This window comes from Micropterus salmoides, unplaced genomic scaffold (assembly GCF_014851395.1).
Source record: "Micropterus salmoides isolate LMB-PRFRI ecotype aquatic unplaced genomic scaffold, ASM1485139v1 Ms_hic_scaffold_11, whole genome shotgun sequence".
NCBI lineage: Eukaryota > Metazoa > Chordata > Actinopteri > Centrarchiformes > Centrarchidae > Micropterus > Micropterus salmoides.
In genome coordinates, this window is record NW_024040152.1 from 8,460,270 (window position 1) to 8,474,207 (window position 13,938).

General features: G+C 37.9%; 2 protein-coding genes across 2 annotated transcripts; both read left to right on the plus strand.

Annotated features, from left to right (window-relative positions):
* The first annotated feature begins 55 nt into the window (after positions 1-55).
* On the plus strand, positions 56-3,573 carry lamtor2 (late endosomal/lysosomal adaptor, MAPK and MTOR activator 2). The gene is made up of 4 exons (XM_038710709.1): positions 56-261; positions 1,243-1,405; positions 1,590-1,679; positions 3,051-3,573. Exons 1-4 carry the CDS (start codon positions 194-196, stop codon positions 3,105-3,107), a joined length of 378 nt encoding a protein of 125 aa, XP_038566637.1. The 5' UTR covers positions 56-193; the 3' UTR covers positions 3,108-3,573.
* A 1,309-nt stretch (positions 3,574-4,882) lies between these two features.
* On the plus strand, positions 4,883-13,487 carry rab25b (RAB25, member RAS oncogene family b). The gene is made up of 5 exons (XM_038710710.1): positions 4,883-5,217; positions 9,350-9,545; positions 11,578-11,771; positions 12,067-12,147; positions 12,814-13,487. The coding sequence occupies exons 1-5, from the start codon at positions 5,181-5,183 to the stop codon at positions 12,930-12,932; spliced, it is 627 nt and encodes a 208-aa protein (XP_038566638.1). The 5' UTR covers positions 4,883-5,180; the 3' UTR covers positions 12,933-13,487.
* The last annotated feature ends 451 nt before the right edge of the window (positions 13,488-13,938 follow it).

A 13,938-nucleotide genomic window follows, 5' to 3' on the forward strand; every position in this document is an offset into this window, starting at 1 on the left:
AACTGGAGTGCATGATGAATGGAGTGGATGAATTCGATGCCTACAACTCCCACAATGCATTGAGAAGGCACCCGGAAAAAGAAGACAACAGTCAGCTGACTTGACTGTTTGTGTTGAGTAGTTTTTGACAGTTTAAAGGCAGTTGTTTGGTCATTTCGTTTATTGCATTATCATAAGTTAGGGAGTTTTAGCTATGCTACGACCAAAGGCGTTAACGCAGGTTCTCAGCCAAGCGAACACAAACGGAGTCCAAAGCACACTGTGAGTACAGTTAGCTAGCTCGTAGCATGCTAGCGAAATGCTACTTGGGACACCAGCTAATATATAATTTTTTTACCATTAACGTTATAGAGTTTGTTGTAGTAATTATTACAACTGTGGGCTTTTTGTGTCCATGGAAATATAAAGAGTCTGTTAACGTTAAATATCGCGACGAATGCTGCAGCTCGAGTAGGCGAAGATATGTAAAATTAACCAAAGCTTATTTTACAGTAACGTTAATAATAGCTCTTTGCAACATGGTGTTTTAGTAACTCTACATGTAAAATGTACATGTTAGTAATTGTTATTGTCGACTAATCTGCTAATTATTGCAGTCGTTTTGTACAAGTTGATGTGTTCAATTTGCTGGAGTTGACCGACCTACAGTCCAAATACCGAAGATATTCAGTTAAAAATTCCAAATACCCATAAATGTCTCACATTTGAGAAGATGGAAGTAATGTTAGTGAATTTTTGGCTTGAAAAATTACTGAAATGATAAATCAATTATCCATAAAGCTGCCGATTCATTCTTTATAATAACAAATCATTTCAGCTGTACTAAAATTATAATGTCCAAGTTCAGTAAAGAAAATTAATTCAAACTTCCTGCGTTTCTATAGATGAGTTCATTGTAGTTATTTTTAGAATAAATATGGTATAATTGTCAATTCAAATTGTCATTAAAAAGTGTCTTTAAACCACCACATGATCATTTTAACTTGTAGCAAACAAGCAACATAATTCATAACTATTTAACTATTTGCAATTTTTATTGGTTGACATAGACAGTAGGTCTCTATGCTATAATTATATTAGTACACTTGGGTTCAAGTGGGCCACCATGTCGATATTATAATAATAATAATTGTCATTTGAATCCTCTCTTCCTTTGAGATACCATAGAGTTGGCAAGGAATATAATAATTTTACATGTTAATTTGCTGGATACTGAAACACCCAACTTTACATTTTCACCAGCTTGCTGAATAATGAAGGTTCACTTCTGGCTTACTCTGGGTACGGGGATACTGATGCACGAGTGACAGCCGCCATCGCTAGCAACATCTGGGCAGCCTACGACAAGAACGGCCACCAAGCCTTTAACGAAGACAAACTAAAATTCATACTGATGGATTGTATGGTAAGAGGAAGTGTAGCTCTTCCAGAAACATTGCAGTTGTTTTCAGGTATATGATGAGCGATTGTGATAAGAACAGTTTGCATTTGTAATAGTGAACTATTACAAATTTTGGATTCTGATTATTAATCAGTGAATATAGACACTTTATACTGGGACTGTCCCTCTCTCTTGTTTTCTCTCTCAGGAGGGAAGAGTGGCCATTACTCGTGTAGCCAACCTACTACTGTGTATGTATGCCAAAGAGACAGTGGGATTTGGAATGCTTAAAGCCAAGGTGAGTTTTAAGACTTTAAATGCTATTCTCATTTGTTCTACACACAACCAATGTCCTGCTTTCATTGGCATGGTATTTCATACATTCACCAGGGTTTCCTGTACTTGCCAAGCTCATTTATATATTAATAACTTAAATGTACCTTAATTCAGTCACCAAGGTTGCCGTCACACTTCTAGCTAAAGAATTGGTCTGCATATAGATTTGGTCCTCATTTGACATTGTTGGGACTGACAACAGATTAGATACTAGTATTATATGAGAGGAATGTGAAATAACAAGATACAGTCACAAGGGGAGAAGTGAGACAAAAGCAAGCAGGTGATGGGTGCATGTGGGAGTTTGTAAGCCTCAAATGTCCAAGATGTGATCAATGTAAGCAGTATATTTTCCCATCATTTAATATAGAAGCATGGTTGGTAATGTTTCTGTAGCACCGATTCTGATCCCATTTGCTCACAGCGTGACAAAAAGCAGATTTCAAACCAAGTGGAAATCTTCAGAATTTAACTTACAGCTGTTTTACTGTTAACTTTGGCAGAATGTTTCGATTAATTTACATACATAGGCTAACTTTTAATGAACCCTTCAATACTCTTTTTTCACTGCAGGCAGACAGAATATTTAAGTCGACGTTTGAATTATGGGTTTAGAAAATAAGTGTTCACACCTGTAGCTTTTTGATGTTGTAGATTTCAGTTAAGATGTCACTCCAGCTGACACTGTGGTATGCTGACACAATCCCAAATAGTTTATCCTTAAATGTTCTTTAAAAATAACTTGATGGCATAACTGTTTTCAACAATATAGTAGACATGTGTACCAGTTTACTGTACAAGGGTTGCAACTAACAGTTATTTTCATTATCACTATATCTGTAGATTAGCTCCTGAATTGTTTGATTATTTGGTTTATAAGACATCATAAAACAGTGAAAAATTCCCATTGCAATTTTTTTAGAGCACAAGGCGATGTCATACAATGTCTAGTTTTGTCCAACCAACAACCCAAAACCCAAAGATGTTTAGTTTACTCTGATATATGACAACAAGGAGAAGCAGCAAATACTCACATTGAAGATGCTAAAGCGATCAAATATTTGGCATTTGTGCTTTAAAAATTACTTTAAATGATGAATTAATAATCAAAAAAGTTCCTGATGCAACTCTACTGTATTGTTCAGCTAGAAGTCATTTCATACAAATTGTATCATACTGACTTGGCATGTTTCATAATAGATTTTCCTCAGAGTTCAGTTTTAAAGGAAGTCTGATAGTCCAGCTTGGATGCCATAGTGAGATACCACACATAAAACAATGGCTTAAACTAATGCCTTATGTTAATTCCGTTCTCTGTATGTTGTATTTATAGGCAGAAGCCCTGGTGCAGTACCTGGAGGAACCATTAACCCAAGTGGCAGCATCATAGCAGAGATGTGACGGAAGCTCTGCCTGTCGCAAAAGCATCACAAGATCCAGGTCATTCATGGGCTACTGTAACATTTTGTGTACATGCATATATTTAGTGTGAGTGAGTAAACGTGTGTGGGGTGGGGGATGGGCAGTGTATTTATAATCTATATATAAACTATTTGCCCTTCCTTGTGACTCCGTTTATGTAATAAATGACCTGTTCTCCACATAATTTGTCATTAAAAGGCTGATTGATTCAAACCACTGGTACCACAATTTACTCATTTATTTGCAGTTTTAGTGGAGGCACAGTTAAGCAGGAAATTGAACATTTTTAATCATATCTGAGGACTAAAATGTGCATGTAATGTTTAGTATTGTGGAAACATTTATAAGAATTTCCATCTGATAAAATGCAGTCAACATTATCTGCTACTTTTTGTTTCAAAGCTGTCAATAAACAATTTTTGGATTAAAATTCACAAAATCTTATTTGGGGTTTTTAATGCTCAGAACTGAGTGCTTAGTGTGACATTAAGTAGGCTCAAAGATGGAGATTACACATAGATTAGTTCAGGTAGGATATCAGGTTTACCAGGATTCTTACGAGGATTTTGTATTGAAATTAGCTGTAATATCAGTATTCTCTGATACAAATTTAATTGTATGAGTGTTGTTAATATCAAATTAGAAAGGCCCCGTAAAGAAAGCTTGAAAGAAATCAATATGAAGCAGGTAAGATGCTTTTAGTATTAGCTACATTTAGGGCTGCAGCTAAAGATGATTTTAATTGCCCATCTGTTTCCCAAAGCCAGTGATTACATCCTCAAATGTCTTGTTTTGTCCACAACTCAAAGATATTTAGTTTACTGTTATATAGGAGGAAAGAAACCAGAAAATATTCACATTCAAGAAGCTGGGATCAAAAGCTCTCTGACATTTTCCTGTAGATAATCATAGGATATATGTATTTCATAATATCAGACTTTTGTCTCACTCTTTGCTTGCTCACTTGCTTTATAATCTGAAATGAATATTAATAAAAATCATTTGAGTAGTGTTATGATTGGGAAAAAAGTGCAGTTTAATCACAGCCCAAGACTTGCACATTTTTTTAAAGTTCACTTGAAGTTAGTTGGAGATTTAAATCCGATTGATTAAAACAAAATTTCTCTTTCTGGTGTCTTTGTTGCAAACTGAATATCAGTGTTTAGAGAAAAGCATGGGCAATAATTAACAGTTTGATGACTTAGTGGTAAAAATGTAATACTAGGAGCTCCAAATTCCAAAGTTAAAAGAGTTTTCTCTTTAAACATAGTAACAATCTGAAGCACACAGGGCTAAAAAGGCTTATTAATATGTTGCTGCAGTGTATTTATGGCCCAGAAAACAAAATCTAAAACTCCCTTCAGTTTCAGGGATCTTTACCTCTTGGAAAGAAGAAATTAAAGGAATATGAAAGACGTCTGATTAAATACATCAAAATATGCTCGGGCGGTGTGGCGTCCAAGGCGCTGCATTTTCTGTGATGATCAGCTTATTTCACAAATAAAAACACTGCAATACAATATCTTAGAAAAACCATACAAACTCTTTTTAAAGGTGGTTTTTCTCTTGTAGTGATGAAGCAGGAAAACTTGCTTCCTGCTTCCTGCATGCAGTAATTTGATCGGTCCAGCAGAAGGCGCCTGACAATCCCTCTCAGCTTTACCTGCCAGTCGCTCCACCTGTTTAACCTGCCCTGCATTTACTCCGTTACTAAAGACACACCTCCACCGCTGCCCCACCACTCCCTGATACAAACCCCGCCTGCTGCAGCAGAACAACCTGTATACACTCTGCATGTCTTGTTCAAACAAGCCAGCTTTTTATTAACTCAGATTGGGAAGGGTAGTGAAGGGCAGAATGTTGGTGACTGGAATTCCTGTGTCAAAACGTTTTTGCAGCCATTTTCTTTTCTGAAGCCTGAGGATCTGAGGGGCAGGCTGGTTGTGGTGTGACTGAGTGTCACCTTACATCCGGCAGTCAGTCTGTGAGGGCTGGCAACACGGTAGTAAACTGTGGGGCGGCAACATTGAATGGACAGACTATGGGGTCAGATGAGGCTTACAATTTTGTCTTTAAGGGTGAGTACATGTTCTCCTGCTTACTTGATTCGAACTCCAGGTACATCCTTAAAGGTGTTATTTTGCAACGTTCCTTTGTCTTTCAAATTATAATTGTATATTAATAACTTGGCGTTTTTCTAGATTTCTAAGAACAGGAACGTGTGTTGTGCACAAACAGAAAAAAAGATTATTAGTAATAAACAGCTGAGTATATTATACAGTACTGAGTAACAGAAGTAACACACAGATATACACACAGCCTGAACCTATTTGTGCTGGGGTCTTAGCTGTTCAGTCAGCTGTTTAGGTAAATATTGTATGTAGGTATTTTGCAAATCTCAAAACACTTCGGGTGAGTTGCATTATTACAAAGTTGAGTGACATTACAACCACATTACCATCTCAGCACTTTTGTCCCTGGGTAAGTAAGCAGGATGCATGCATAATACAGTTTACTGTTGAAACCAGGATACGTAGTTTTATTTCCCCTTATCAGTAGCATTTCCCGCAGAACAACATTGTAACAAAGAATGTCTGTTTGAAGCAGCATATCAGTGCCAAAAGGCGAAGTAATCACTCATACAATCGTTTTCAAAACATTCAGTCTACAAAAGTGTTGCATCTGTAGTGGAATTATATTCTGTTCTTACTGTGTTAATGAGTTCCACTGCAAAATGAGATATGACAGTCAAGTCTTTAATTCATACAGCACAAAATCACTCATAACAGATTTGCTCATCCCATCTCTCTCCCCACATTTCCTGTTTATCTCTACACTGTAAACTATTAGAAACGTGGCTGAATGCTGAAAGATTTACAATCTGTATAGCATATGATACCCTCCACTCACTTTGGATAAGAAAAAACAAATGCGCTTCTTCACTGTCTTACTGAGAGTTAGATCAGAACGATGATACTGTAATGTCTGTGTTGTAAACGACAGTACTCCAGGAAGTCACTTTATGCTACCCTAAGTACCTGCTGGCTGTAGCCTTACATTTGTCATTATCCTATTGTATACAATTAGGTAACTGGGAATTTGAAGTTAAACTAATACACATATGCTCATGTACAATAACGCACATTTAAAATACTGTAATTTGTTTTAATATTGGCCATTAAACATGGGGGAATATAGCATGCCAGAAAAGATCATGTTGAATATACTCCACCAGCATTTCAGGCCTGTAAGCAGTAGTAACAGTAGTTACATTTCCAGTCCTGAAGGTCATGAAAACAAACAAAATGAAAATTTTATCCTAATTGCAACGCATCAGTTCTTCCCAGCTCCCCCAGAATCAACAAACCAGGCTGCTGGAAAGCTTGGAGGCCTATTGTCCTCAATTGCCATAGAAACCAGGGGTACTGTTTGCATAAGAAGTTACTCAGTCGTGGAGAAGAGGGGAAATCAGCCATTCTCACCTCACGCACTGGGGGGGGGGGGGAATCAGTACAGTGATCTGGTTGCAGAGTGAACAATTACCTAAAACAAGCAAAAGTAGAACAACTTGTGAAACATTCTTTGCCTCAGGCTTAGACTTCAGGTAAGTCAAGAACTGGGGCCAAGTCATTTGTGCAGTGTACTGTTATGGGAGTCAGCTGGTGTTCAGGAAAGCAGTGTCAGCATTTTATATCTGTGTTTCTGCTGTGACTAGTTACTAAATAGTGATTTGTAAACTCAAATTGAAATTTATTCTAGGCCTTAGAAACAGATTGAGAAAACAATCTCACCACAAGGTCCATTTAGTAGCTGTTCTGGCACAATCAAGTGTTGATGTTCAAATTTGCATTATTTGGAGCATTTTAGGAACTTCACATCCATGTTGGCTTAAAAGTTGAGGTTCAAAGTTCATTCTTGACCTTGGAAAAGAAAAAAAGTTAAGAAAACTCTCACTACAATGTTCATTTAGAAGCTGTTCTGGCACTCTAAATTGCATCATAGGAGTTTCATCAGCAGATGGTGAACATCAGAGAATTTGAAAATCCACAGTTCCATGACTGGGCAAACTCCATCTGCTGATGAAGATTGTGTGATATGATTGAAAGCTCCTTGGTAAAATGGACCTTGTGGTGAGATTGTTTTGTCAACGGAAATGTATTTAGGTCCTTTGTTTAAGTAAAAACATTCAAAATCTCAATTAAGTAAGTAAGTAAGTAGTATTATAAGTAAAATCTACTTTTATTATCCAAAGAAAAGTACTCACTATCACACACATATTATTACTGAGTCATTAATGAGCATGTGTAAGCTGCATTTTAACATTGTCATAATGGATGTAATCAGTTCAATTCATTTATTTTTTATCCCACCTTCACTTGCAGTCAGGGGACACAATCAAATTATACAAGGATCAGATAAACAACACAAGTACAAAAAACAAACAAATATTACCAATGTGACCACTACATACAGTACACTAAAAACACATTAAAAACATAAAACAATCTCTAAAATGCATACAATCTTTAACTGCAGAGTGACTCTTAACTACAGCAAAAGTAACTCAAAATTCTACTAAAGTTCAGTACTGGAGTAAATAGGCCACCACTAACGGCCTCTGGTGTTCCATTTTCCCACTGTCTCTAAAAAGGTTGTGTGTATTGTGTCAACTAAATCTTGATTATTGTGTGTTGATAGTAACTCTAACCTGTATTCAATGCAAATCATCTGGGTAGATGTTGTTCCTTTTCAGCCTTTTCTGTCAAACTGTGTCTGCAAAAGCTGTGTAAGGGGCCCAGAACCACTCAGTACCACTCTTATGTGTATGCTGAATATGAAGCTAGAACTAGCAGACGATTAGCTTCGCTTTGCAAAAGATCGGAAGCAGAGGGGAAACAGATAGCTGTCCAAATGTAAAAAAAAAAAAAGTCTACCTATCAGCACCTCTAAAGCTCACTAGTTATATATAAATAAAATATAAATAAAAAAAAAGACAAAGTGACATGATGACGGTATACTGCTTGGTAAACAAAAAACAGCAAATATTACTTAAACAAAGGAAGAACATTATTTAACATACAGACATTGGAGTGGTATCAACCTTCTCTTCTAACTCTTAGCAAAAAGCGAATCAGTGTTTTTCCTAAAATGTTCGACTGTTCTTTTTAACTCACCATTCTAACTCCATGTTTAATTGCTGTGGAGATGTCACAATAACCTGGATTATCATCTCAGTGTTCACAAGCTCACATGCCTCAGCAATAAGCTGCAACTGTGTTTCATAGAGTGGTCATACTTTCCTATCTCTGCCAATTAGGCCAAGCCTTTTTTCTCTCTGAGTCAGCTACTAACAGCTGAAACCCAAACATTACTCACTGAAATGTACATAGGGGGTGTCTGTGTTGTGCCTGTTTACCCAGTAGGTAGGTTCCTCTGACCAAGATAAAAGGAAGTAGCAGTTTAACTTGTTCCACCTGAATTTGAATCACCTTACACTCTAGATTTATTTTCCAAAAACAAAGGCTCACTTGAGGTTTGTAACTCTAAGGTTCTCAGTTTTTCAAAGGGGGAAGTGTGTCCTCCTCCATAGATATAAAACAGCAACAACTGTTTTATACCAGTGGTCGCCCCCCCTCAAGAAAAGTTGACACATGGAAGAAAATGCAAATTACAGTACATTTGTACTTCAGTCTTCCTTCACCTGTCACCTTCAATCCTCGCTGTTTAAATAAAAAAATTGCAAAACATTATGTATTTTAGAATTGATATCTCACCAGCACATACTGAATTAGCGTACAGCCAACACAAAATCAACCAACACCCTACATTGTTCCCCAGCATTTTACTGATGTCCTCGCTCTGCATTATGCCTCTACTTGAGTTAAAACAATGAACTAATTTACCACAAGGGTGTGGTGCAGTTTTTAAAAGAGGACATCCCTGAAGGTGTAGCTATAGGCCCCTATTCTTACACAACTAAGACTGAGGATTTCTCAGGCAATCAAGAAAGACACACCTAGACTAAAGGCTTTAATTAAGAAGGGCTGTAGAGGATGAAGTGGACATTAGAGGATTGGCTCATATTAGGCCCTGAGAATATGGGTTTGTCTCCTTTACCCTAGAAATACTGAATTTAGTTTCACAACCGAACCCAAAATTCTGAACTCTAATTAAAATACTTGCACTTTCTGCATTGTGTGTTTTCTGAAGTGGTTTTGATAGGAGAATCTGGTGTAGGAAAGAGCAATCTGCTCTCCCGTTTCACCAAAAATGAGTTCAGCCATGACAGTCGCACTACCATCGGGGTGGAGTTCAGCACACGGACAGTGCAGCTCAGCGGCTTCACCATCAAGGCCCAGATCTGGGACACGGCCGGGCTGGAACGATACCGGGCCATCACTTCTGCGTGAGTGTCAAGAACCATCACAGTTTTTATAGATCCATTAGTATATGCATGTGTACACAGAAACACACTGTATAGAATTAATGTTATGTTTTTTTATGTTCTTTCTGTTCATCTGGTTCTTGTTGCCCAAATCTGCATATATTTTCAGCTGATTTTCAAGGCATTCCTACAGTTATTTTATGATTAATTATATTCCATTAAGCTGCATTGTGGCTGTGTTAGACAAACAGGTTCTCAACAATAAATACCTCATGGAAAAGAATTTCGGCTTCTATATTACAAGAAAGATGTATGTCATGTCCACATGTCGGATATACATGTTAAGCTTAGGTGAAGCTAAGCTAACCTGCTGCTGGCTGTAGCTCCATATTACTTTATTTAATCTTCTTATCTAACTCTCAGCAAGTAACCGAATGGCCAAATTCCCAAAACTATTTTTTTAAGTAGCAAGTAGTAGCACAATTCAAACAACAGGTACAGCCATGATTGGTAAATCAAACCATCTCTGTATGCACAACTGCTTGACTCTCTATTGTCCCACTTGTCAATGTACTAATGCAACACTGGGTAACTAAGCCTAAAAGTCTCAATTAGCGGGAGAAGTCCCACATTGCATAATTTCTTTGTGACTCATATACGTGTTTGTTTATAAAGAACCCACCTAATTTCAGTAACAATGTGTGCAATTCCTTAACGTATGAATTAGTACTGAAGTAACATAAATGTATGTTGTGCTAGTAGATGCACTGATTTGAATATTGCACTTCCTTTTAAACATGCCCACTCTTTAAGCAGGCACACAAAAAGCACAGTTTTTTTAAATCAACATTTCATGCTTGTTTTCTTGCTTTGTAGTTGTTGAGCAACCTGTATGTCGGCATCTGAAGGTGGTGCTGTTATCAGCCAAAGCACATGCAAGGACAGGCACTTATCCTGAGTTTCCTTCCACATTACCTGAAAAACAATCAGCATTATTCTCCTCTCCTGTCAAAATCCAATTGGATAGAGCAGAGACCTTAGTTTGAATACTCAGCCCTCAGCGGGTCTCTGTTCTATCGGAGGGTGCTCCGTATTTATTCTTTTTAAAATTAAACTAGAAGAATTAATATTGTGGAAACTGGTTTTAAAACAATAGAACCATGTCAATTTTATTTTTAAGATGTGGAAAAATCTGAGGATATGCTACACCACTGGATTAGTTCTTTTCTGATAGCTTGGCTTTTTGAGTAATTACTTGCAGATTTATTCCAGTATGAAAATTCTCACTCCCAATGGAATCCCCCATTTGTGCTGTAACAAGCAGCTAAAACCTATTAAAGTGGAATTAATTATGCTACTGGAAGAGGCGAGCAGAAATGTAATTGTGAAGGAAGGATTGATTGGGTCATGACAGGAGAAACTGCTCAATGAAGCTGTTGTCAATGAAGCTAGGACAATGTTTAAAGTGGCCATCATTGATATTTTTTATAATACTTTTGGATCAAATGACTGTGTATTGTGAAAGGGGTCACTCTTAGTGATGAACTCACAGAGAATTATCACCAGACTCTGCAGTTCCTCTCTGCAGAGCTTTATGGCATCTTTCAACTCATTGTTTTGGTTTTCTGACCCGCAACTTTAATGTTTTGGTACGCTGTGACTGCTGTCGAGTTGTTTGCGGTTGCAGAAGCTAAAAGCCCACTGTATGTTCGCTGCCCAGCACAGACAAGTTGGTGCTGGGGAACAAAGTGAGGCATTTACCAGCTAAAGAGAAAGATATTTCCCTCAGGAGTTGGTGGTGACAGCAGTTTGCCATATCAACTGAAAAGGTGATGATAAACTAATACATTTTTGTGTTTACAGATTTTTCCCTTGTCCCTAAGTGTCCAAAAAAATAGTTATTACAGGTTTTAGTATGAGTGTGTGTAGATTGTTAACCTTCATTTACTGAAACTATAGTGCCACACTGGCCCCATAAGTAGGATTATGAAAAAAAAAAAGACACTTCAGAGTCACATAAAGTTTAAATGTGAAGTAAATCTTCTCCAAACAGGTATTACAGAGGTGCTGTGGGAGCCCTTCTGGTCTATGACATAACAAAACACCTCACGTATGAGAGCGTGGAGCGCTGGCTGAAGGAGCTGTACGACCACGCTGACCCCCACATCGTGGTCATGCTGGTGGGCAACAAGACTGACCTGGAGTCAGAAAGATCTGTGCCCAACGAGGAGGCCAAAGACTTTGCAGGTACAAAGTCAGCAAGTGTTACCTTTGTGCTGAAAATCACTGCATACGGTTTGCATGTCCATCGTTACAATTGGTTTGTGGAAACTGATTTTATGATGATTGTAGAGAATGTAAATTAGCCTGCTCACCAAACTGTTAATGTGTCTCTGCACAAAATCTTAAAATAAAACAAAAGTCCAATTCCTATTTATTGATTCCTCATGGTGATATCAGTGATTAAAGATATATTACATGATGTTAGTACTGTATTAGAGGGGATTTATGTAAACTAACATAGCCTATTTGTATTATCTAGAAAAGAATGGTCTTTTGTTTCTGGAGACCTCTGCTTTGGAGTCAACTAATGTGGAAGCAGCTTTCAACAGTGTCCTAGCAGGTAACTTGTTTGAATGTATTTATGTTTTTTTTGTTTTTACTCTGTTAAAAGCTGTTATGCGAATCTGGTGTTCATGTCCAAACCTGCAGAGATACAAAGAGAAGCATATTCTGGCATGGTTGACTGCCTCACAGCATCCCCAGCCCCAGTCCTTTCTGTGTGCATGTGGGTTCCCCTCCATTTTGCTCTCTTGAATACCCCCCCTCCAGCCCCAACCCCTCCAAAGACATATAAATGATGTGGACTGGACACACACATTTTCCCATGAACATGCTGGGATAAGGCTCCATCTTGTGACCCTTAATTTGACCTCATATAGCCAGACCTCCATCCTCCATCTCCTTAGCTCAGAGAGGGTCAGAGAAAGTCTAACTCTGGAAAAGGTCAGCATAACTTGACCTTTGGTAGTCCTGAGACAGCCATTTGATTGACTGCTTTGGGAGGAAACATCTCCAGTTGTCTTTTGGTTGGAAATGAACAACGTTACCTTCATTTAGTTTGAAGTGTTGCTGTACTTTTCATATAAGTGTTTGTGCATCAAGGAGGTCCGAGGCATGTCTTATGTTGTTTTGGTACTAGAGCACTTTTTCTTCTCAAAGCCTGGGCAGCTTCTTTTTATGCTAGCACAATGTTAAATGTATAATATATATTCATTCTCTGCCATAGCGATTCATAAAAAGGTGAGCAGTAAGGAAGTGGTCCGTGGCTCTATCAGTGCTGTATCCTTAAACAGCTCCAAAGCAGAAAACACAGAGGAGAAGAAGCCCTGCTGCAGGAACATCTGATCACGAAGACCTTCAGGAGCCCAGGGGCCTCAGGGTGAATTACTGCTTCCACCCACAACCCTGTACTAGAACTGAGTGAGAGGCGGGCCACACAGAAACAGTGGGTGCCAATTTTATCGGCCCTTTCTTATGTGATGCCACTTTGAAATGACTGATTTACAAGTTGTACAAGCTGCATGGTGGGATGATGCATTCAAAAGATGATTCATATTAAATGTGAATGAATGTACGTGGAGACCAACATCTATCTTTTAGGAGTCCTTGCTGACTATTGAACATAGGTCAAAAGTAAAACACTTTACCGTGTTAGCTGTAAGATGATATATTTATAATCCATGCACGGAATTGGAGGAACGTATGCATCATTGCATGTATGATGTTTTAAATTTAAGTGACACATGACTGTTGTTTTCTTAAAATCAACCGTTTAGTTGGTGGTACGTATGTATGGACTATGAGTGTTTCTGTTACTGCTGTGCATGTGCTCCAGCATATGATCTAGGATGAGTCTGATATCATTTCTGTTGAGAAATAAACAATTTATGGAGACAATGACCTATTGCATGTTATTTGTGACTTATAGCAAAATAGAGGCCTTTTTCACAGAAGACATTTTGACGTGTCACATGTGTAAACAATAATATTGACTGATGGCTGAATTCCGTTTCGCTGCTTCGGTTTCAGGGTCCTGGTATTGTGCATGCTGGCTCACTGTCAAGGCACACTGGAAAACCTGAACAGAACAGAGCCATCGCTTTTGTTATCAGTAACACCTGTGCTTTTCCCACTATGACAAATCAAAATGTCAACTGTGACGAAGGCCTATGATTATTACCTCAGAAGTGATTCAGTTCAAGTGAAATGCTTTTTTTCAATAATAATAACACACTCTACTAAACTGACAAATAATTTAAACGATAAGCTCATATTTGTAGGAAACACTGTTTTATGAGTCAAAGTCCAGTATTAAACCATATTTGGCCATGGTCTGTTTCCGATCCAGGCC

Bases quoted from the DNA above. Each gene is read 5' to 3' on its own strand.
- rab25b (XM_038710710.1), top strand. From the start codon at position 5,181: ATGGGGTCAGATGAGGCTTACAATTTTGTCTTTAAGG. The intron at 5,218-9,349 runs GTGAGTACATGT...TGTTTTCTGAAG, and splicing joins TTACAATTTTGTCTTTAAGG to TGGTTTTGATAGGAGAATCT. The intron at 12,148-12,813 runs GTAACTTGTTTG...TCTCTGCCATAG, and splicing joins TTTCAACAGTGTCCTAGCAG to CGATTCATAAAAAGGTGAGC.
- lamtor2 (XM_038710709.1), top strand. From the start codon at position 194: ATGCTACGACCAAAGGCGTTAACGCAGGTTCTCAGCCAAGCGAACACA. The intron at 262-1,242 runs GTGAGTACAGTT...CATTTTCACCAG, and splicing joins AACGGAGTCCAAAGCACACT to CTTGCTGAATAATGAAGGTT. The intron at 1,406-1,589 runs GTAAGAGGAAGT...TTTCTCTCTCAG, and splicing joins TCATACTGATGGATTGTATG to GAGGGAAGAGTGGCCATTAC.